Raw genomic sequence first — 25,286 nt, 5'->3', positions numbered from 1 at the left:
ACATACGTATGTATATACATCTAAGAGTTAACTCGTCACTTTTTACCAGACACGTATGTAATTGCAATTGCCACAATGTCATCTTAAATTTTAGGTTTTTCCACATTTTGGATACTCCTGTCACTAAGCAGCCGGTAAAAGAGGATAAAACAATTATAAAGATACAAAAACTGGGAATACAAGTTGAACCTAAGACTGAAAAAGTTAATAAATTATAAAAAGAATATAAAGCAGGAACAAAAAATAGAATTATTGAAATACAAACATGAAAAGAAGAGAAAGGACAAACAATTAGCAAATACGAAGTGAAATTGTTCTTAACCTGTTGTGTTCTAAAAAAGAATTATACAATTGCTAATTGTAAACCGGACAAGTAGTTAACCAGTTCCGATTTCATTTCTTTTTTAAGAAAAACTGAAATTTGGAGGGCCGGTGTGTTTGGACTGAAAGACAGTACTTTAAGAAAAAGGTCAGTGATCGGTTGGTCTTGTGCTTAACTTAGCTCTCTTATGGCTGAATAATGTGGTTTTAAATAAGGAAACCTTGTTCTAACGGAAAGAACTCGGTGTTCCTCTCTCTAAATAGTGATGTAACAGTGCAAGGATACATAAAAACAAATTGGAACCTAATTTGATAGAAACTGTTTAAGGTATTTTAGCTATTATGACCAAGGTAAGGTAATTTGGTGTAATTCATCCTCAATAGTAGTTAGGCTCACCGGTCTGGGACGAAACCTTTCATTTAAAAAATCACAATATTGTAAAATATAAAAATTGGGGAAAGAATTCTCAGTAAAATTCTTCTAGAGAAAAAAGTGTGTTGATGAAAAAATTATAAACGGGAACGAACTTAGCAAACCCTACTTATGTATGTAATGTATAGAAAAACTGAGGTAATTTAATCTCAAGCCAGTAAATGTACTTCCCATGTCAACAAAAGTTTCAAATGCACCTCTAATCTTTTCATAGTAACCCATAAAAAGTCTTCATACACAGATCCAAGGAAATTTCACTTTGCAGCTCCATCTATTTGACAACATCATTTAACCTGAAAAGTTTGAAATATAATATTCACAGATAGTATTATTAAGAATAATGTCAACTGTTCGTGTTAATGGGATATTCGTAAAAAGGAAGCTTATGGCAGAATTACGCATTGCTGCATCTTTGTTAACACCAACATAACACAGTTCTTTGACAAATTAAGAAAAATAAGAAATGTTTCATTTAATTAAAGTTTAATGGACTTCAAACTGGAAGTAAAAATTTTGACAGATTACCACTAAACGTAACTATTGAAGAAATAATGAGTCCTAATGGGTTTAATTGTTATATACCTAAGGTAGACCATACATACGTAGTATAACCAGGCTTAGACCCTGAGGTAAATAAGGGATCATAGGTTACATCCCCAACTTTATCTTTCAGAACTCGTAAGGGCCTCATTTGATTTGTCCTCTGATCTTACAATGTGACTCGCTATATCTACATTAAGATCCAATATGTTGTATTGTCAGAGTATTTATCTGAATAATAAGACCTGTTCATCAGGGTTACACCCCCACCTATATCTGCCTCAGTAATAACTATACTTCTCTTCTTCTTAAGATTGCGTGTAATACTGATTCTGTCTTTTAACTGATTGTCACATTCCTTTTTATGATAGAAATTGTATGTTTATAATTTTGGTTCGTACTTTCAAATCTTTTTATCGTTATTAACTTTTAAAATCTTAGGTTCCCATGGTATTTTCAGCTTTTGTAGCGTTTTATTAGTTTTACCTTAAATTTCCGTAAGACAATTCATTTTATTGAATTCTCAACGTTGTTCTGATGAGTTTATATACCTCGAAAGCTCGCAAAATAAAGTTTTCTATTATGAATTGGTAATATTATTTGTTGTGAAGCCATATATTCATATTTGTATAATGATATATATATATATATATATATATATATATATATATATATATATATATATATATATATGTGTGTGTGTGTGTGTGTGTGTGTGTGTGTATATATATATACATATCTATATGTATATATATATATATATATATATATATATATTATGTATATATATATATATATATATATATATATATAGTATATATCTATATATATATATATATATATATATATACATATATCACAAACTATGTATTTTTTGCAAAGAAAAATAGTTTAAATCCATTCATTTACCTTTTAATAAAATACTTTGGGTTGTTCCGTTCATTTTCTCAAAATATTTTTGCCCTTTTTTTTCAAGACTTTCCCCTCAGAACTTAAATATGTCCATCTTCCGAAGGTGGTTCAGCACGGAGAAAATAAAAAATTTTTATTATTATAGTTTGAAAGCTGTTCAGTGGTTTAGCCTCTTGAGATTTTTTACAAATATTCACTTCTCTTGGTGGTGATCGTTTAGCTTTGTGTCTCGGAAGGATAAACAATTACTGATTATATAACCTGATCATAAGTTTGCAATGCTGTGCCAGATATAGAAGTAATAAATATTTATCATGAATAGAGATGTTATCATTATGGATAGTATGTGGGAAATATTGGGGTGCATGAGTATATTTTACTTCTTTTTTAATTATGGACTAGGGTAAGCCTTTGGATTTTCCGTTTCCAGCATCAAATAAAAACATCGAATAACTGTTATAAATAGCCAAATGGCAGTTCCTTCCAACATAAAGACTTAGTTTTTAGTTTAGTTTGGAAGTTGTGCAAACAAACAAAATATCCGGAATCATAATGGTCTTGGACAAAATCGAATGGAACCGTTGTGGAGTGTTCAAAATATTTGGGCATCTCTCTTTAACTTCGACACTTTCTCTCTTACGAACCAATTACGAACTAATTCCTTTTGAGTTCGATAGTTAATGTATGGACAGAAAAATGTATCTAGAAAAAATTACGACCTGATATATATATATATATATGATATATATATATATGTATATATATATATATATATACATATATATATCTATATATAATATATATATATATATATATATATATATATATATATATATATATATATATATATATATATAAAGGAAGAGGTGTCCAATCAGACGACAGTCATGTACACGTGTTTTATTATTAAGAAACGTTTCATGTTGTCACCACACATCATCAGTCTGCAATTGAAATTCAACATTAAATAAACTTAAAAATTATGATAGAAATTAAAATTACAATAATTAAAAAAATAATCAGAACGTTAAAATAGAGAATGATAAGAAAACTACCCAATTCATAAAGAAGGAAAGAGCTGAGTGACTAAAAACGGTAAGGTTAGCATACAACGTAAACTCACGCCAGAGAGAGAGGAGATGACGAAGCGTGAGGTTTACGTTGTATGGAAACCTTACCGTTTTTAGTCACTCAGCTCTTTCCTTCTTTATGAATAGGTAGTTTTCTTATCATTCTCTATTTTAATTTTACGTTCTGATTATTTTTTTAATTTTATTGTAATTTTAATTTCTATTGTAATTTTTAAGTTTATTTTAATGTTGAATCTCAATTGCAGACTGATGATGTGTGGTGACAACATGAAACGTTTCTTAATAATAAAACACGTGTACATGACTGTCGTCTGATTGGACACCTCTCCCTTTATTTATTTATTTTGGTTTTCCTGATGTGATTATATATATATATAATATATAATATATATATATAATATATAATAATTAATTATATGATCAAATCGGGGGGGGGGGGGGGCGCGACAAGTCATATCCCAAAATTCTTTAAAGATGTTTTATTGAAAACATATGGCGCAGAATTTCAAGACTACCGTTTCATTGTCAAGCTAAGAAGTATAAAAACTTAAAATTAATACTAGTGTTAATTAATTTAAAAGAAATAGTTTCAAAAGTCCAAAAATCTACATGAGCTTAAAAGAAAGGAAACAGAATCAGAAAAGGAGGGGAGAACAGAATGCTATATAGGATAGGAGCCCAACCAGACCAGCAGAACAAACAAGAACTACAAAGGTGCCGAAGAAGACTGGCCGTTTAAGTGGGCAACTGCCCGTTTTCTAAATAATGACTAAAATTGTCAACATTTGTTTGTTCAGCGCCCTGCCCAGAATTTTAAAATCTTTGTGCATAATGTTGGGATATGTTTTGCATGGTCCCGGATATGAGAGAACTGACGCCCCGGTAATAATCGATTCGCACCTTTAACAACCTCAGTGTCGATCCCACTTAAATCGAATTTATATTCGACACCTGAGGTCATTAAGGTACTTAGGCTGTCTTTAAATTGGAAAAGACTTCTGTCTGTAAATGGATTAATAGGAATGATATTTAGTTTAATGGCAGGTGCATAATTAGAAATAAGACTTGGTAATTTTTTTTCGTAAGTACTCATCAGGAATCAAAGGATGGTTAATATAGAACGGCAGTTTAGATACTGTAGATATATTAATCTTCGTAATGAAATGGTGTTAAGAAATTTAAAAGCATGCATGTGAAGCAAAAAGACAGGAAGGCAATTATCACTCAAGAAGTTATTGAAAATGCTCGATGCCAAAGAGTAGAAACTTTATTTATTTTTTTTTAAATGGCTATAGAAATTATAACCCAGACCAATAAGTCTTTTTTCCTGAAAAAATGATTTGCTAAACCAAGCTGTTGTCGAGAAATTGGTAATATCTAGAAAGGCTAATTGGTTATCGTCCTCGTATTCTTTAATGAATTTCATATTTGGGTGAACCTTATTGATAAGTCAAGTAACCTGTCAGCATTCATTTAAAAAAAAAAAAAAAGGGCTAAGGTACCTGATTTATATATATACATATACATATATCGTATATATATATATATATATATATATATATATATATATATATATATATATATATATATATATATATATATATTATATATATATATATATATATATATATATATATATATATACTAAAGTACATATTTATATATTAGGTCATTTTACATATATATGTATGTATACTCTATATATATATATATAGGATAGGGATATAGTATATATATATATAGTATATATAGTATTATATATATATATACATACATATATATATATATATATATATATATATATATATCTATATTAGTATATATATATATATATATATACATATATATATATTGTATATATATATATATATTTATATATATATACAATATATATATATATATATAATATATATATATATATATATATATATATATACTAATATACTATATATATATATATATATATATATATACATATATATATATATATATATATATATATATATATATATAATATAGTATGTATATATATATATATATATGTGTGTAAATATTATATTAATATAATATTTATATAATTATATACATTATAATATTTACAATAAATTTCCAATTAATAGTATATATAACCATATATATAAATATATATTTTTTATATATTATTATTATAATATTAAATTATATTATATATATAATATATATAAATATCCGTATAAATCTGTAGGGCTTAGGAGGAACGGACTATTTGTAGAGCTACTTCACCATCCCCTCTGAGTGCGTTTTGCCATTAGAACTAATATTACTGTCAACGAACAAAAGAAAAATATTTGAAACACTCTTGTTTGGGTAGAAGACCATATCCTATAGAGATATATAATAAGAAGTGAACAAATTTAATAGTGAAAGTTAAATAGAGTACATTTACTTACAAAATTTTCGGAACAGAAATGAGAAAAGTCATTACAAATAAAAAAAATAATGAGTAAAAGAATATAATTAGAATATTCATTTGAATTCTTCTGATTTATTATTTAACAATTTCCTAGTTGTTATACTAATTCCAAATTTTAATTAGCCCTTTTCTGTTTTCACTATGTGGTCCTTTGCTAGGAATTTATTCAGCGCTGTAGTCTCTTGAGTTCGATGAAATGGGTAAGGGATAATAAAAATACGATAATATACAAAAATTATTTACCGTGTTTTAGTAGTTTGCAAAAAAAAAAAAATTGAATGCATGAGAGTAAGACTGCATTTGATTGGCTTATCAGGATGTGTCATGAATGCCTAAATGAGGGATCAGCCCTCGTTTATTATACAGTAAAGACACCTGATTACTTAAAAGTAACGTTAGTATTCATGATAACATAAACTGGATTTGCTTGTTTTTTTACGTATATATTTAACAATCATCGAGTTACATGATGATGATATTTGGAAAAATTCCAGCTATCAGTATTTTTACCTCTTTAATGTTTATGGATTCAGACTTGTGTCGGAAGATGATTAGGACTGTGAAGAACGGAGCCGTTACGTTGTGAGTTATGGCTGGCGCTTTTAAATTCATGTCGGAATGCGAGAATGGGAGATGATGGACCGAGAACGCCACTGAAACATATCGCCCTTTCCAATATTAAATTCTAAAACGCGGAAACCATTTGTTACCCCTCTTTTACCGTTGGTGAAAAAGATATCATTTCTTCTTAATATGTCTTTTGATTGACTTTTTTTTTTCATTTGTTCATTAATATTTTTATTCGTTACTTACAAGAATAAATTCAAAGGCTATAAGCTTGACTTGCGACCCTCTTTTTCTGTTCTTGAAAGCTTTAACCATAAAATCAAAGTACTTTTTAGTAGTACCTGGTTTATTTTCATTTCATATATTATCTTTGTATTTAACTTGTTACCTTCCCATTTATAGTTAACTGAACTATGAATTTGTATTCTTTCGTTGAACTTTATTGCTTTTGTTTGATATTTCTGTTGTTTCTCTTCTAGTGATAACTTTTTTTTTTACCAGAGGATTTTGTTCAAGTAACGTGATTATGACACAGTCCTACTTACCTTTCAACTGTAGCTATATTTTGGAATAATCCTTTTTTTACTGTGTAGCAGAGGGCTAAAGCATTCTTTATGAAAAACTGAATTAGGATAACCGGACCTTTTAATATGTTCAGTATAAGATTGATTTGAATGCTAAATTTACATAAGTGAACATCAATATTCGGATAATTCATATTAAGGAATGACCTCACTATGATGTGGCTGTGAATTCGTTATGCTTTTCATGGAAGACGGCCACAATAATAGTTATTTAATTCAAAGGTTGATGCCACGGTCATGTAAGCATATCCCAAATGAAGAGCTTCGTTAAGTCATGACATGCAGGACTAATCGTATGAAAGTTAGCATCAGTTTGAATGTCGTAGGTTTCATTTTCAAGAACTACGAGAGAAGTCGATATGAGTGTGAATTTAACATCATTTCCTCCTATAAGGTCGATTAGTTGTTGGTTGAGTTTTCTGTTTGTTTGCAGGATTACGCAAAGGTCACTGTACGCAGCAGCTCAATCTTTGGAGGGATTCTAATGTATCTTTGTCGAGAAGGGATCTTAGGATGTTAAATAACTCAACCTTGGCTGCGGTTTGCAGTGTCCGGTCACTCTTGTTATGGTTGTACTTATTTCTGTTATTGCGGGTTATGATAAAGATGATAGTGAAGATGAGGAAGAGGATGAGTAAGATTGCATTATTGTTATTCTTACAAATTCCCAAATGTTACACCGCTATTGTTAGAGTTGAAAACACACAATACATATCATTATTATATATTATAGATAATACATATACAATATATATTATAGATAGTATATTATATATATATATATATATAATATATAAATTGATATATATATGGTCATATCACATTTTTTTTTACCGTGATTCATATACATATATCGAGCTACAATGTCCTTTAATATCTAATTCACTCTACCTCGGAATTAATATATTTTCATAAATAAATTCCCCTCCGATTAACATATATGAAAATATATTAATTCCGAGGTAGAGCGAATTAGATATTAAAGGACATTTGTAGCTCGATAAATGAATATATATATATATATATATATATATATATATATAAGTCATATCACATTTCCGTGATTCATATACATATATCGAGCTACAATGTCCTTTAATATCTAATTCACTCTACCTCGGAATTAATATATTTTCATGTATGCTTAACCGAAGGGGAATTTTTTTCTTGATAATAGACTTGCCTGAACCGGGGCGCGAACCCATGGATCCTTTCAAATCCAGGAACGTCAGTGAATCTTTTACCTACTACACCACCGCAAGAGGCTAAAAGTTCATGTCGCCTCTCACCCTCAAATACCTTTCGTGCTCAGGTAATTCGTTTGGTTTGGAGACAACATCAACCCACCTCGACTCCAGTAGTGTTTGTAGTGCTTTTGACAGCACGTAGCCAATCTATAAGTCATATCACATTTCCGTGATTCATATACATATATCGAGCTACAATGTCCTTTAATATCTAATTCGCTCTACCTCGGAATTAAATATATTTTTCATATATATATATACATATATATATATATATATAAATATATATATATATTATATATACATATATATATATATATATATATATATATATATATATATATATATATATATATATGAAGGTGGAGGCCACGAAAGAAAGTTGAGACATTGGAGCGCTGCAAAATCTTTCGACTCAAAGGTCTTTTAATGGTCAGTAAAGAACATTTAATTCGAAAAGATCTCACAGCGCTCCAGTGTTTCACTTTCCAGGACGTTGCTTCCTCCTTTATTTATATATTTTATCACGTTCCAAACTTTCGTGATGAATATATAAATATAGGTGATTCAGATATACATCATATACATATATATATATATATATATATATATATATACATATATATATATATATATATGTATATATATATATATAATATCAGTAACTAATCTGTTTTCTAGAGTATTAGAAATTAGAATTCAACAATTCCTTTGATGTAGAATGGTTCACTATGGCCTAGAAAGTTTGTTTCTAAACTTTCAAATCTTCAAAAGTTTAGGATTTAAAAAAAATAAGTCTAAGGAGTGCGTCAAACTTGTAAAGTTCCATGAAAAATATAAGACTAATTAAGATTCATGCATTAGTTATTAGTAAGAGTTTTTCACAAATATTATACAACAACGCAGAGTAAACTAATATACTATACTCCTTAACCTATGTAAAGCCTGAAATTATTCATCCCTAATGAAGAAGACTACAGCGGTAGCAAAAACCGTCTGAAGAATTTAGAGGCCTTAAACTCAATCTCATTATTATGGTAATTTTACCCCGTCTTTCATATCAGCAGATGCTTTTTTGGAGGTCTAGATGCTTCCTTTAGATGCGCAGATGCTTCTTTGAATTTCTTTGAAACGTTTCGAAAAGATCTCGTTTTTGAAGTCGGGATGAAATTGTGATATCGTTTTGAATAATTTACTGAGTGAAAGAAACCTCTCTCTCTCTCTCTCTCTCTCTCTCTCCTCTCTCTCTCTCTCTCTCTCTTATCTCTTCTCTTCTCTCTCTCTCTCTCAAATTTCATAGAGCAGCACTTTATCGCCTCTTGCGAGAATACTACAGAAATAGCATTAAGTGTCCCTTCAAGAACATTTTATTACTTTCATCGTTGAGTTAAAATTTCAACAGGGTGTAGCCACTTAGGTGGTAGGTCTGTTCAACCTGAAAAGTTTACAAGATTTGAATTTATGGCCCTAGTACAAAAGGATTAAGCTCTTGGGATAGTCTTTATACAGGATTGGTTTTAACGAATTACCGTTGCAGATCAGTGCGTCAGTTTTACTGTCTGTAAATACAATAGCTGCTATAGGTAGTAAGTTCTTTGTGGACCAGTAGTCCTTTATGATGGTGTTGATTAAATTGCTCAAATATTTATCTTAATTTTAGTGGTTTTGGTTTTGGTCTCAGGGGCAATTTTTACTCTACTTGGACGGAATACTTTGGGTTATATGCAGGTAAATAACGGTCCCAACAAGTTGGGGATGTGGGGTTACTGCAGCCTTTTGCAGACTGTTCCTGCTATTAGTAATTTCATTCTTTATTACTTGTCCTCCGTCTTTGGTCTCTTTATCTCTCTGGTCTGTTGGTGTTTAGTGCCTTATGGATTGGGTTTGTTTTTCTTTGAATTTGGCATTTTATTTGTTTTTTTATGTTGCACTAGGACAAGTGTTTATTCTACTGAGGGCACTGGTTGGACTTTCAATTCTAAACAAGCTCTTTTGGGTTATGTACAGTGACTTAGACATTTCTAATGAGTTTAGACGTTACTCTTACTGAGTAGATTTGACTTAGGGTTGTATGAGAGGATGGTTTGTCTTTTTTTTTTTTTTTTTTTTTTTTTTTTTTGCTCCTGAAGGTTATGTTCCTTGGGTTTTGTTTAGGCATGTGGTACTTTACCATGTTCCGTTATGACGTGTTGATATACTTGGCTTGTCAGATTTCTTCCTGTGGTTATACCTTTTATTTTTTTATGGAGTTTAAGATATTTTTGGAAGTGCAAGTTGTTTAGCTTGTAAAGTGATTAGGATAAAATATTAAGAGATTCAGACTCTCTTGGTTCATTCAAAATACTTAACCTTCCTTAAAGATAAATTGTCACTTTGCTGATTTACCTCAAAGAATAATAGCTAGTGGGTTGATGATTTAAGTGTCAGTGGGTCTGCTTGGGTGAATTTTTTGGAAATGTTTTGTCTACATGAGAAGGATAGCAAATCTTGAATTAGTTTTCTGTAATTCACGTGGGTTTGATTTTGTGGTCTCACTTTTGTTAGGTAGTGGTGATTATCGGTTGCCCTCTCTGTTATGGTTGGCTATGGTCGCTGTTCCTCAGTTGTTCTCTTTAGCCAATATAGTTACAAACGGCTAGGTAGGTGAAGTTTATTAGTTAAAAAAATGACTTAACTTTATTCCTACTAAGAGTTTGTGGTGGGTTTTGCTAAGAGCTCGAAATATGGCTGCATCTCCTACCATTAATTTATTGGGTGAAATTAGGTTAACATTTTAGGGTGGTCTCTTGAGCTTTGTTGGCCATGATTCCTGTTAGTTTGCTTTCCCACAAGTGCTCTATATTTTCTTTGAGTGTGCATGGAATGCAGGGCCTAGTTTTCTCGTTGCTTCAGTAATGTTCCGAAGATGTATGTTTTATGTTTCAGTGACTTCTTTTTAATATCATGGTTTTAAAAGGATTTGAAAACTTAGGTGGAGTAGATAGAATATTGCTTTGTGGATGCAAAGATGACATCTGTATTCTGAGCAGTCGTGGTATAATAAGATAAATCTAACTAGCATGGCGCATTATTTGGTTATATCTGTTATTAATTTGGTGGCTTCTTTAGGTTTTCTTGCATCTGGGTATACCCATAATGGTTTTTCAAACTGAGAGCTGGTAAAGGTTAATAGTGCCAGAACAGAAACGGCTTTTATCTTTGACTAAATGTCTGTGATGTTTATGTCTTTATGGTGTTTTATTTCTTCCATTGTTTTCTTTTATAGGAATAGTTGTATGACTTGGGACTACACTTCATATGTCTAGCATTAGGGTGTATTTAGTTTCTCATGCTTTGGTTATTTATTGTCAAAATGAGAAGTCTACTGGGACTGTTATTTTAGGTCTCAGCAGGTGAAGTTTTTATTTTCGTGTCTGAGAAGAATGCAAAGACATGCCATTTTCCTTTCTGTTTGATTGCTGCTCAAACTCCTATTTTTGGCTTTGTTCATTCTTCTATGATGGTTGCTGCTCGGGTTTATTTGTTGATTCGATTTAGACCTAGGTTGAAGTCTTTTGCTTTTAGTATGTTTAACTATGTCCATGACCGTTTTGGGGCTAATTTTGAGACTCATTTAAATAAGATTATTGGTGTTCCTACTTTTAAGACAGCTTGGTGTGCTATCATAGTTTTAAGTATGGCTGGGTTACTTGGGCTTTCTTTTGTTCAACTCGTGCGTTATTCAAGGCTCTTTTGTTTATGCGTGCTGGGTCAATTACTCATAGGATTGGTGATTATCAAGATACTCGTATAGTGGGGAATTCTAGCGAATTTCATACCTTTTAGGGATGTAAGTATTAATCTTTGTGGTTTCCCATTTTCAGCAGGAATTTATTCCTAGGATTTTATTCCTAGGATTTTATTTTAGAGGTATTTTTTCATAATTAATTAAAGGAAATCTGTTTTTGCTCATTAGCATTAGCTACTGGTTGTTGTTACAGATTTTGTTTTTCATAATGTAGATTGAGAGGCGACTATTATTAGAGTTTAATTTCATCTATAAGAGATTTGGACATTTTAATAGCTTGGCCTATGTTAGGGCTGGGTTTATGGGGGAGGTTGAGTGTAGGAACTGTTGCACAGGAGTCACTTGTTTCTTGGCTTATTATTTCAGCTCCTCCCATAATCTAACTTTTCCTATAAAATTCCTTGCTTTGATAATTTGATTGGTGATTTGGTTGGTTATATATTGAATATATGGGTGTCAGAACCAAAATAGGTGCTGGTAAAGCATTGGGTCACTCTCCCCTACTGAATCAAAGAAAGGTGAGTTCAAGTTTTGATCAGTTAAAGGTATTGTGAAGGCTACGGCCAGTACTATAATAGATTCACATCAACCGTGCATTTGATGTCTAGGCCAGTCCCTTACGACGCTCCTGATTGGCTGTTGATAAGCCAATCACACGGCTGGAAACTCTCAGTCCCTCGAGAGAGTTCACATAGGCAGGATGTATGTTCCACCTCTGTCTTTCAAAAATATCCCTCAGGAGAGTTGGGAAAACACATCCTGCCTATATGAACTCTCGAGAGAGAGACTGAGTTTCTAGCCGTGTGATTGGCCTATCAACAGCCAATCAGGAACGTCGTAAGGGACTGGCCTAAACATCAAATGCACGGTTGATGTGAATCTACTAAAGGAAGGATTGCAATAGTAGAATGGCTGTCAAGAGTATACCTCATACAAATAGCTGTATTCTGTATACTGCTATTCTTCGGGATCGTCTGTTGATTACTGTTTCAATAAAATTAACTGCCCCTACGTTTGATGATACTCCAGCTAAGTGAGATGAGAACATTCCTAGGTCTACTGATGCTCCTGCATGTGCAGTTCCTGCTGCTAGTGGGAGGGAGGGGGGGGGGGGTGGGGGGGGGGGATAGTTCACCCTGTTCTTACTACTCTTGTTACTATATCTCTCGATAGTACGAGTGCTAGTGGTCAGGGTAAAAGTCAGGATCTTACGTTATTTGTTATTTATTCATAGGAATGCTTTATCTGACAGCCCTAGTATTCATGGTACTAGTCAGGTGCTGAATCTCCCAAACATGATGATTATTACTGTGAAGAAAATGTGTGTGCAGTACCAATTGTGATGTAAATCTGGCCAGGCCATTTCAAATAATTTCTTCTTGCAACAAAACTGGTGTTATTGTACTTTAAAAACAGTTTGCAGAAATACAATTGTCAGTGATAGTGTATCATGACTGAATTGCAAATGTTGACTTGTCCCTGTAGCCAGTCTATTGAAGGAAACGACAAGTATTGGATAGAATATGATTGTGATATAAGGTATCATCATAAGTGTGTTTTCCTGGATGGCATTAGTGAAGATAACATCAGACAACCGACGTGGCTCTGCTGTATTTGTACTGATGGGCTTCATTCACTGAAGAATGAATTGGTGAACTTGAAAAATCAACTATGTATAATAAAGGCTGTTCTGAGGAGGCGAGATGTTATGATTACTGAGGTTGCTTAAACCCTGAAAGATATTCTAATCCAATTAGAAGTACAAAATTTACCTTAAATGATGCTACCCATAAAGATGAGGCAGCAACCAGGATTTGAAACCAGAAATTAGGATTTGCCCTTCTATGATGAGGAAGACGATTTTTTACCGTCTATGATGAGGAAGGGGATGTTTGGAACGTCAATGATGAGGAAGGTGATGTTTGGAATGTCTATGATGAGGAAGGTGATGTTTGGAACGTCTATGATGAGGAAGGTGATGTTTGGAATGTCTATGATGAGGAAGGTGATGTTTGGAACGTCTATGATGAGGAAGATGATGTTTGGAACGTCTATGATAAATAAGGTGATGTTTGGAACGTCTGTGATGAGGAAGGTGATGTTTGTAACGTCTATGATAAATAAGGTGATGTTTGGAACGTCTGTGATGAGGAAGGTGATGTTTGTAACGTCTATGATAAATAATGTGATGTTTGGAACGTCTGTGATGGGGAAGGTGATGTTTGGAACGTCTATGATAAATAAGGTGATGTTTGGAACGTCTGTGATGAGGAAGGTGATGTTTGGAACGTCTATGATAAATAAGGTGATGTTTGGAACATCTGTGATGAGGAAGGTGATGTTTGGAACGTCTATGATAAATAAGGTGATGTTTGGAATGTCTGTGATGAGGTGATGTTTGTAACGTCTATGATAAATAAGGTGATGTTTGGAACGTCTGTGATGGGGAAGGTGATGTTTGGAACGTCTGTGATAAGGAAGGTGATGTTTGTAACGTCTATGATAAATAAGGTGATGTTTGGAACGTCTGTGATGGGGAAGGTGATGTTTGGAACGTCTGTGATAAATAAGGTGATGTTTGGAACGTCTGTGATGAGGTGATGTTTGTAACGTCTATGATAAATAAGGTGATGTTTGGAAGTCTGTTGAAGGCGAAGGTGATGTTTTGGGACCGTCCTATTGATAAGGAAGGGGATGTTTTGTAACGTCTATGAATAATAAGGTGAGTTGGAACGTCTGGATGAAGGAAGGTGATGTTTGTAACGTCTATGATAAATAAGGTGATGTTTGGAACGTCTGTGAAGAGGAAGTGATGTTTGGTAACGTCTATGAAAATAAATGGTAATGTTTGTAACGTCTAATGAGAAAATAAGGGTGATGTTGGAAAGTCGGTGATGGGGAAAGGTGGATGTCTTTGGAAACGTCCGTGATAAGGAAGTGTTTGTTTTGTAACGTTCTTGGATAAATAGGTGATGTGGAACGTCGTGATAAGGAAGGTGATGTTTGTAAACGTATGAATAAAAAATGATGTTTGGAACGCTTGTGATAGGAAGGTGATGTTTGGAAGTCTGTGATTGAGGAAGGTGATGTTTGTAACGTCCTTATTAAAATAAGGTGATGTTTGGAACGTCCTGTGATGGGGAAGGGTGTGTTTGGAACGTCTGTGAAAGGAATAATGTTTGTGTCTATGATAAATGGTGATGTTTTGGAACGTCTGTAGGGAAGGTAAGATGTTTTGAACGTCTTATGATAAATAAGGTGATGTGGAAAGTCTGGATGAGAAGGTGATGTTTGGTAACGTCTATGATAAATAAGGGGTGTTTTGGAACGTCTGTGTGAGGAAGGTGGATGTTTGGAACGTCTATGATAAATAAGGTGATTGTTTGGAACGTCTTGTGATGAGGTGATGTTTGTAACGTTCTAGATAAATAAGGTGATTGTTTGGAACGTCCGGTGATGTGGAAGGTGGATGTTTGGAACTCTTGATAAGGAAGGGGATGTTTGTTAACGTCTATAAATAAAAAGGTTGGATGTGGAACGTCGTGAAGAGGGTAGGTGATGTTTGTAACGTCCCTCTGTAAATAAGGTGATGTTTGGAAACGTCTGTGGTTGGGGAAGGTGAGTGGGACCGTCTGTGATAAGGAAGGGGATTTGTAACGTCTATGATAAATACGGTTTGATGTTTGGAACGTCTGTGAAGAGGAAGGTGATGTTTGTAACGTAGCGGTAATTGGAATAAGAGGTGATTTTGAACGTCTGTGAAATAAGGAAGATGATTTGTTTGTAACGTCTTATGAATAATAAGTAATGTTTTGTAACGTCTATGGATGAAATAAGGTGATGTTTTGGAAACGTCTGGTGATGAGGAAAAAAGGTGATGTTTTTGGAACTCGTGTAAGGGGACGGTGAGTTTGGAACGTCTGTGATAAGGAAGGTAATGTTTGAAGCTATGATGAAATAAGGTGAGGTTTGGAAACTCTGTGATAGGAGGTGATGTGTTGGAACGTCTATGATAAATAAGGTGATGTTTGGAACGTTGTGATGAGGAAGGTGATGTTTGGAACGTCTATGATAAATAAGTTGATGTTTTGGAACGTCTGTGATGAGGAAGGTGATGTTTGGAACGTCTATGATAAATAAGGTGATGTTGGAACGTTCTGTGATGAGTGATGTTTGTAACGTCTATGATAAATAAGGTGATGTTTGGAAAAACGTCTGTGATGTGGAAGGTGATGTTTGGAACGTCTGTGATAAGGAAGGGGATGTTGTAACGTCTATGGAAAATAAGGTGATGTTTGGAAACGTCTGAAGAGGAAGGTGATGTTTTGTAAACGTCTATTGATAAAATAAGGTGGGGGGATGTTTGAACGGTTCTGTGGTGGTGAAGGTGAGTTGGACCGTCTGTGATAAGGGAAGGGGAGTTGTAACGTCTATGATAAAATACGTTGATGTTTGAACGTCTGTGAAGAGGTAAGGTGTTGTTGTAACGTCTATGATAAATAAGGGGAGATGTTTGGAAAGTCTGTGAAGAGGAAGGTGATGTTTTTGTAACGTCTATGATAAATAAGGTGATGTTGGTAACGTCTATGATGAATAGGAGTTTGGAACGTCTGTGAGCGGAGGTGATGTGTTGGAACGTCGTGGAAAGGAAGGTGTTGTTTGTACGTCTATGATAAATAAGTGAGTGTGGAAACGTCTGTGAAAGGAAGGTTGATGTTTGGAACGTCTAATGGATAAATAAGGTGGATTTGTTTGGAACGTCGTGATGAGGAAGGTGATGTTTGGAACGCCCAGTCGGTGAAATGAGGAAGGTGATGTTTGGTAACGTCTATTATAAATAAGGTGAGGTTGGAAAGTCTGTGATGGGGACGGTGCGGTTTGAACGTTCTCGTGGAAGGTAAGGAAAGGGTAATGTTTGTAACGTTCTATGATAAATAAGGTTGATGTTTTGGGAAAACGTCTGTGAGAGGAAGGTGATGTTTGTAACGTCTATGATGAATAAAAGTGATGTTTGCGGAACGTCTGTATGGGAAGGTGAATGTTTGGAAGTCTGTGATAAATAAAGGTGATGTTTGGAACGTCTGTGAATGAGGTTGGAATGTTTGTAACGGGTCTAATGATAAAATTTAAGGTGAAATGTTTGGAACGTCGGGATTTGCGGAAAGGTTGATGTTTGGAACGTCTATTTGAGGAAATAAAGGTGATTGTTTGGAACCGTCTGTGATGGGGGTGATGTTTGTAACGGTCTAATGGAAATAGATGATGTTTGGAACGTTCTGTGATGGGGGAAGGATGATGTTTGGCACGTCTGGTAATAAGGAAGGTTAATGTTTGGTAAACGTCTATGATAAATAAGTGATGTTTGGAAACGTCTGTGAAGAGGAAGGTGATGTTTGTAACGTCTATGATTGAAAATAAAGGTGATGTTTGGAAACGTCTGTGATGGGGAAGGTGATGTTTGGAACGTTCGGTGATAAATAAGGTGATGTTTGGGAAAGTCGTGGATGAAGGTGATGGTTTTAAACGTCTATGATAACAAAGGTTGAGGTTTGGAGCGTCTGGATTTGGGGAAAAAGGTGATGTTTGGAACGTCTGTGATAAGGAAGGGGATGTTTGGTAACGTCTATGATAAAATAAGGTGATTTGTTGGAACGTTCTTGTGAAGAGGAAGGTGATGTTTGTAATGTCTCTGATAAATAGGTGAGTTTGGAACGTCTGTGAAGAAGGAGGTGGAATGTTGGTAAAGTCTATGATAAATTTAAGGTGAATGTTGTAACGTCTATTGATTGAATAAAAAGGTGATGTTTGGAAGTCTGTGATGGGGAAGGTGATGTTGAGAAAGGTCGGTGATAAGGAAGGTGATTTTATGTAACGTCTATGATAAATAAGGTGATGTTTGGAACGTCTGTGGATACGGAAAGGGATGTTGGTAACGTTCTATGATAAAAAGGTGATGTTTGGAACGTCTGTGAAATAAGGAAAAGGTGGATGTTTGGAAGTTTCTATGATAAATAAGGTGATGTTTGGAAGTCTGTAATGAGGAAGGGAGTTTGGAACGTTCTGTGAAAGGAAGGGGATGTTTGTAACGGTCTATTATAAATAAGTGGATGGTTTGGAAACGTCGTGTTTGATGGGAAACGGTGATGTGTGGAACTTCTGTGATAAGGAAGTGATGTTTGTAACGTCTATGATAAATAAGGTTGATGTTTGGAAACTCCTGTTGATAAGGAAAGGTGATGTTCGGGGTAAAACGTCTATGAGACAAATAAGGTGATGTTTGCGAAGTCTTGGATGAGGAAGGGTTGATTTTGGAACGTCTGTAAAGAGGAAGGGTGATGTTTGTAGCTATTATAAATAAGGGATGTTTGGAACGGTCTGGATGAGGGAAGGTGGGGATGTTGGGAAACGCTGGTGATGAGGAAGGTGAATGTTTGGAAAACGGGTCTAGTATAAATAAGTGATTTGTTTGGAACGGCTGTGAAGAGGAAGGTAATGTTTGGGAAAACGTCTAGATAAATAGGTGATGTTGGAACATTCTGTGAAGAGGGAAGGTGAAATGTTTGTAACGTCTAGGATAAATAAGGTTGATGTTTGGAACGTCCTGTGGAAGAGGAAGGTGATGTGTGTAATGTCTATGATAAATAAGGTGATGTTGGACACGTCTGTGAAGAGGAAGGTGATGTTTGGAACGTCTGGATAAATTAGGTGATGTTGATGTTTGGAAAAGTCTGGAAGCGGAAGGTGATGTTCTGTAAACGGTCCTATGATAAAGAATGTGATGTTGGAAAGTCAGTGGTATGAGGAAAGGTGATGGTTTGGGAACGTCTCTGTGATAGGATTGGTGATGTTTGGAACCGTGGTGGATAAGGGAAGTGTTTGGAATGTTAACGTCCTATGATAACTAATTGAAATGTTTTGGAAAGTCTGTGAATGAGGAAGTGATGTTTGGTTTGTTAACGTCTGTGATGAGGATGGTGAAGTTTGGAACGTCTGTGATAAGGATTTGAAGTGGTGTTGTAATGCCTATGATAACTAATTTGTGAAAAATGTTTGGAACGTCTTGATGAAAGGGAAGGTGAGTTTTGTAATTTGGTCTATTTGGATAACTACGGTGAATGTTTGGAAGTTCTGTGATAAGGGATGGTTGAGTTTGTAATGCCTATGATAAATAATGTGATGATTGGAACGTCTGTGATAAGAAAGGTGATGGTTGTTTTTAATGTCTATGATACAAATAAGGGTTGATGTTTGGAAACGTCTGTGATGGGGGACGGTGATGTTTTTTAGAACGTCTGTGATAAGGAAGGTAATGTTTTGTTAATTCTTCATGAATAAAAAATATGTTGATTGGTTTGGAAGGTAAACTGTTTTGATAAGGAAGGTGGATTGTTTTGTAATGGTCTTATGATAAAATAAGGTGATGTTTCGAACATCTGTGATGAGGAAGGTGAATGTTTGGTAATGTTCGAGTGATAATAAGTGTGATGTTTGTAACGTTGTGATGAAGGAAGGTGGAATGGTTTGGACGTTGTTGAAGAGCGAAAGGTGAATGTTTGTAATGTCTTATAAATAAGGTTTGGAATGTAGGAAAGTCCTGTGAAGAAGGAAGGTGATGTTTGTAACGTGCTAATCGATAAATAATGTGAGTGGTTGGAACGTCTGATGAACGAGGAAGGTTGATTGTTTGTAATGTCTGATAATTAAAAAAGGTGATTTCTTGGGACCAAAGTCTGTGAAGATGGAAGGTGATGTTTGGTAACGTGTGTCTATGATAAAATTCAATGTGGATGTGTTTGGAAAGTCTTGTGATAAGGAAGGTGATGTTTGGTAACGGTCTATGATACGAATAAAGGTGATGTTTGGCCAACCGTCAGTGATAAGGAAGGTGAAATGTTTGTTTTAATGTCTATGGATAAATTAAGGGTGATGTTTGGAAAGTCTTATGATAACGGAAGGTGATAGTTGTTTGTAACGTCTGTGAATAAATAAAATGGAAGGTGATGTTTGGAAAAACGTCTAGTGATACAGTAAGGGAAGGTGATGTTTGGTAATCGTTAATGATAAAGAAAGGTGAATGTTTAGGGAAAACGTCTTGTTGAAGAAGGAGGAAAGGTGATGTTTGTTTTTAATGGTCGTTAGATGAATAAATAAGGTGGGATGATTTCGGAATGTCTGTGAAGAGGAAGGTGATGTTTGTAACGTCTATGATAAATAATGTGATGTTTGGAAAGTCTGTGAAAGGGAAGGTGATGTTTGTAACATCTATGATAAATAATGTGATGTTTGGAACGTCTGTGATGAGGAAGGTGATGTTTGTAATGTCTATGATAAATAAGGTGATGTTTGGAACGTCTGTGAAGAGCAAGGTAATGTTTGGAACGTCCATGATAAATAAGGTGATGTTTGGAACATCTCTGAAGAAGAAGGTGATGTTTGTAATGTCTATGATAATTATGGTGATGTTTGTTACGTCTGTGATGAGGAAGGTGATGTTTGGAACGTCCATGATAAATAAGGTGATGTTTGGAACGTCTGTGATGAAGAAGGTAATGTTTGGAACGTCCATGATAAATAAGGTGATGTTTGGAACATCTCTGAAGAGGAAGGTGATGTTTGGAACGTCTGTGATGAGGAAGGTGATGTTTGTAACGTCTATGATAAATACGGTGATGTTTGGAACTTCTGTGATGAGGAAGGTGATGTTAGGAACGCCTGTGATGAGGAAGGTGATGTTTGGAACATCCATGATAAATAAGGTGATGTTTGGAACGTCTGTGATGAGGAAGGTGATGTTTGCAACGTCTATGATAAATAAGGTGATGTTTGGAACGTCTGTGATGAGGAAGGTGATGTTTGTAATGTCTATGATAAATAAGGTGATGTTTGGAACGTCTGTGATGAGGAAGGTGATGTTTGGAACGTCTATGATAAATAAGGTGATGTTTGGAACGTCTGTGCGAAGGAAGGTGATGTTTGTAAAGTCTAAGATAAATAAGGTGATGTTTGGAACGTCTGTGATGAGGAAGGTGATGTTTGTAACGTCTATGATAAATAAGTTGATGTTTGGAACGTCTGTGATGAGGAAGGTGATGTTTGTAACTTCTGTGATTAATAAGGTGATGTTTGGAACGTCTGTGATGAGGAAGGTGATGTTTGTAACGTCTATGATAAATAAGGTGATGTTTGGAACGTCTATGATAAATAAGGCGATGTTTGGAACGTCTATGATAAATAAGGTGATGTTTGGAACGTCTATTATAAATAAGGTGATGTTTGTAACGTCTAAGATAAATAAGGTGATGTTTGGAACGTCTGTGATGAGGAAGGTGATGTTTGTAACGTCTATGATAAATAAGGTGATGTTTGGAACGTCTGTGTGAAGGAAGGTGATGTTTGTAACGTCTATGATAAATAAGGTGATGTTTGGAACTTTTGTGATGAGGAAGGTGATGTTTGTAACGTCTATGATAAATAAGGTGATGTTTGGAACTTCTGTGATGAGGAAGGTGATGTTTGTAACGTCTATGATAAATAAGGTGATGTTTGGAACGTCTGTGTGAAGGAAGGTGATGTTTGTAACGTCTAAGATAAATAAGGTGATGTTTGGAACGTTTGTGATGAGGTAGGTGATGTTTGAAACTTCTATGATAAATAAGGTGATGTTTGGAACTTCTGTGATGAGGAAGGTGATGTTTGTAACGTCTATGATAAATAAGGTGATGTTTGGAACGTCTATGATAAATAAGGTGATGTTTGGAACGTCTATGATAAATAAGGTGATGTTTGGAACGTCTGTGCGAAGGAAGGTGATGTTTGTAACGTCTAAGATAAATAAGGTGATGTTTGGAACGTCTGTGATGAGGAAGGTGATGTTTGTAACGTCTATGATAAATAAGGTGATGTTTGGAACGTCTGTGATGAGGAAGGTGATGTTTGGAACGTCTATGATAAATAAGGTGATGTTTTGGAAATGTCTGTGCGAAGGAAGGTGATTTTTCGTAACGTCCTAAGATAAATAAGGTGATGTTTGGAACGTTTGTGATGAGGAAGGTGATGTTTGTAACGTCTATGATAAATAAGGTGATGTTTGGAACTTCTGTGATAAGGAAGGTGATGTTTGTAACGTCTATGATAAATAAGGTGATGTTTGGAACGTCTATGATAAATAAGGTGATGTTTGGAAGGTGTATGATAAATAAGGTGATATTTGGAACGTCTGTATGAAGGAAGGTGATGTTTGTAACGTCTATGATAAATAAGGTGATGTTTATAACGTCTATGATGAGGAAGGTGATGTTTGGAACGTCTGTGATGAGGGTGGTGATGTTTGGAACGTCTGTGATGAGGAAGGTGATGTTTTGAAAGTCTGTGATGAGGAAGGTGATTTTTGGAACGTCTATGATAAATAATGTGATGTTTGGAACGTCTGTGATAAGGAAGGTGATGTTTGGAACGTCTGTGATGAGGAAGGTGATGTTTGTAACGTCTATGATAAATAAGGTGATGTTTGGAACATCTGTGAAGAGGAAGGTGATGTTTGGAACGTCTATGAAGAGGAAGGTGATGTTTGTAACGTCTGTGATAAATAAGGTGATGTTTGGAACGTCTGTGATGAGGAAGGTGATGTTTGGAACCTCTGTGCTAAATAAGGTGATGTTTGGAACATCTGTGATATATAAGGTGATGTTTGGAACGTCTGTGATGAGGAAGGTGATGTTTGGAACGTCTATGATAAATAAGGTGATGTTTGGAACGTCTGTGATAAGGAAGGAGATGTTTGAAACGTCAATGATAAATAAGGTGATGTTTGGAACGTCTGTGATGAGGAAGGTGATGTTTATAACGTCAGTGATAAATATGGTGATGTTTGGAACGTCTATGATGAGGAAAAGGTGGGATGTTTGGAACAGTTTGGATGATGGGAAGGTGACGTTTGAACGGTCTATGATAAATAAGGTGATGTTTGGAACGTCTGTGATGGGGAAGGTGATGTTTGTAACGTCTATGATAAATATGGTGATGTTTGGAACGTCTATGATGAGGAAGGTGATGTTTGGAACGTTTGTGATGAGGAAGGTGATGTTTGTAACGTCTATGATAAATAAGGTGATGTGTTTGGAAACGTCTCGTGATGGGCGGGGGAAGGGTGATGTTGTAAACGTCTATGATAAATATGGTGATGTTTGGAACGTCTATGATGAGGAAGGTGATGTTTGGAACGTTTGTGATGAGGAAGGTGATGTTTGTAACGTCTATGATAAATAAGGTGATGTTTGGAACGTCTGTGAGGAGGAAGGTGATGTTTGGAACGTTTGTGATGAGGAAGGTGATGTTTGGGAACGTCTGTGATGAGGAAGGTGATGGTTTTGGGAACGGTCTGTGATGAGGAAGGTGATGTTTGGAACGTCTATTGATTAAAATAAGGTGGATGTTTGGAACGTCCGTGATAAATTTGGAAGGAGATGTTTGAAAACGTCAATGATAAAACTAAGGTGATGTTTAGGAAATCGTCTGTGATAAGGAAGGAGATGTTTGAAATCGTCAATGATAAATAAGGAGATGATTTGTTTGGAAACGTTCTGTGATGAGGAAGGTGATGTTTATAACGTCAATGATACAAATATGGTGATTATTTGGAACGTCTATGATTGACGGAAAGGTGATGTTTGGAACGTTTGTTTTGATGAGGAAGGTGATTTGTTTGTTAACGTCTATGATTTAAAAGAAGGTGGATGTTTGGAAACGTTCCCTGTGATGGTGGGGAAGGTGATGTTGTTTTAACGTCTATGATAAATAACTGGTGATGTTTGGAACGTATATGATGAGGAGGAAGGTCCCTGATGTTTGGAACGTTTGTGATGAGGAATGGTGATGTTTGGTAACGTCTTTACGATAAATAAGGTGATGTTTGGAACGTCTTGTGATGGGGAAGGTGGGATGTTTTGTAACGTCTATGATAAATAAAATGGTGATGTTTGGAAACGTCTATGATGGAGGAAGGTGATGGTTTGGAACGGTTGGGATGAGGAAGGAAGGTGATGTTTGTAACGTCTATGATAAATAAGGTGATTTGTTTGGAACGTCTGCGAGGAGGAAGGGGATGTTTGGAACGTGTTTGATGAGGGAAGGTGTAGTTTAGGAAGGCCTATGATAACAAGGTTGATGTTTGGAACGCCTGTGATGAGGGAAGGTGATGTATAAGTCTTATGATAAATAAGGTGATGTTTGGGAAGTCCGTGATAAGGAAGGTGATGTTTTGGAACTTCCTGTGATCAGGAAGGAGGAATGGTTTGGAAGTCTTAATGTGATAAGGAAGGTTTGATGTTTGGAACCGTCTGTGATGAGGAAAAAGGTTGATGTTTGGAACGTCGTGATAAGGAAGGTGAATGTTTGGAACGGTCTGTTATGAGGAAGCGGATTTGTTTGGAACGGTCTGTGATGAGGAGGTGAAATGTTTGAACGTCTGTGATGAAGGAAGGTGATGTTTGTAACGTCTATGATAAATAAGGTGATGTTTGGAACGCCTGTGATGAGGAAGGTGATGTTTGGAACGTCTATGACGAGGAAGTTGATGTTTGGAACGCCTATGAAGAGGAAGGGGATTTTTGGAACGTCTCTGATAAAGAAGGTGATGTTCGGAACGTCTATGATGAGGAAGGTGATGTTTGGAACGTCTATGATGAGGAAGGTGATGTTTCGAACTTCTCTGATATAGAAGGTGATGTTTGGAACGTCTGTGAGAAGGAAGGTGATGTTTGGAACGTCTATGATGAGGAAGTTGATGTTTGGAACGTCTATGATGTGGAAGGTGGTGTTTGTAACGCCTATGATGTGGAAGGTGATGTGGAGAAAGCGTCAGTTGACCGAAACTACTTTTTAGAGCCTATTCCCTATGTAAAGGCAAAGATGAAGTTGTTATTTAGTAAACCTACTGCTGGTGGGACTACCCACTTCATTCTAAAATGTGAACCTGAGATTCGTAACGCTATACATGTGTATGACGATGATGTTGCCTTACGATGGAAAATATATCGTATACGTCACAGGTAACATTGTCTAACCTGCATCTGTTGCCAACAAATATAAGACAGTGTTTGTGCATAAATTGTTCAAGACTGAAAAGAGAGGACACCGCACATGGGGCGAACTCGAGAAACTGTACAGCTTGGATGAGAAAATATTGAGAGTAGCTGCAAACAGATCAAGGATTTTTAACAATTTTTTCTTGGAATACGGATTTGTGAATATTCAGTCTGTCGGCAATAAAATGCTCCAATTGAAGAATTGTCAAATGAAAAGTGTTTTGATATGTTAGCGGGTGTTGTATTTTTTTTTTTTTTTTTTTTTTTTTT

At 35.0% G+C, this 25,286-nt stretch overlaps 2 protein-coding genes across 2 annotated transcripts in view; one reads left to right on the top strand and one right to left on the bottom strand.

The window, feature by feature from the left end:
• LOC135221876 (uncharacterized) overlaps positions 1 to 25,286 on the bottom strand; it is a 106,853-nt gene that overhangs the window by 26,022 nt on the left and 55,545 nt on the right. The gene's annotated exons all lie outside the window — the stretch shown is intronic.
• On the top strand, positions 23,800 to 24,649 carry LOC135222093 (uncharacterized). Its single transcript, XM_064260265.1, has 3 exons — positions 23,800 to 23,849; positions 24,137 to 24,182; positions 24,443 to 24,649. Exons 1-3 carry the CDS (start codon positions 23,800 to 23,802, stop codon positions 24,647 to 24,649), a joined length of 303 nt encoding a protein of 100 aa, XP_064116335.1.

Source organism: Macrobrachium nipponense, chromosome 3 (genome assembly GCF_015104395.2).
Source record: "Macrobrachium nipponense isolate FS-2020 chromosome 3, ASM1510439v2, whole genome shotgun sequence".
Lineage (NCBI taxonomy): Eukaryota > Metazoa > Arthropoda > Malacostraca > Decapoda > Palaemonidae > Macrobrachium > Macrobrachium nipponense.
The sequence above is the reverse complement of the archived record's forward strand: the minus strand, read 5'-3'. Positions and strand labels throughout refer to the sequence as shown.

Excerpts from the sequence above, each read along its gene's own strand:
- LOC135222093 (XM_064260265.1), top strand. The coding sequence starts at position 23,800 with ATGGTGATGTTTGGTAACGTCTTTACGATAAATAAGGTGATGTTTGGA. Across the intron at positions 23,850-24,136 it reads AATAAGGTGATGTTTGGAAC|TCTTATGATAAATAAGGTGA; the intron begins GTCTTGTGATGG and ends GTGATGTATAAG. Across the intron at positions 24,183-24,442 it reads GGAAGTCCGTGATAAGGAAG|GTGATGTTTGGAACGCCTGT; the intron begins GTGATGTTTTGG and ends ATGATAAATAAG.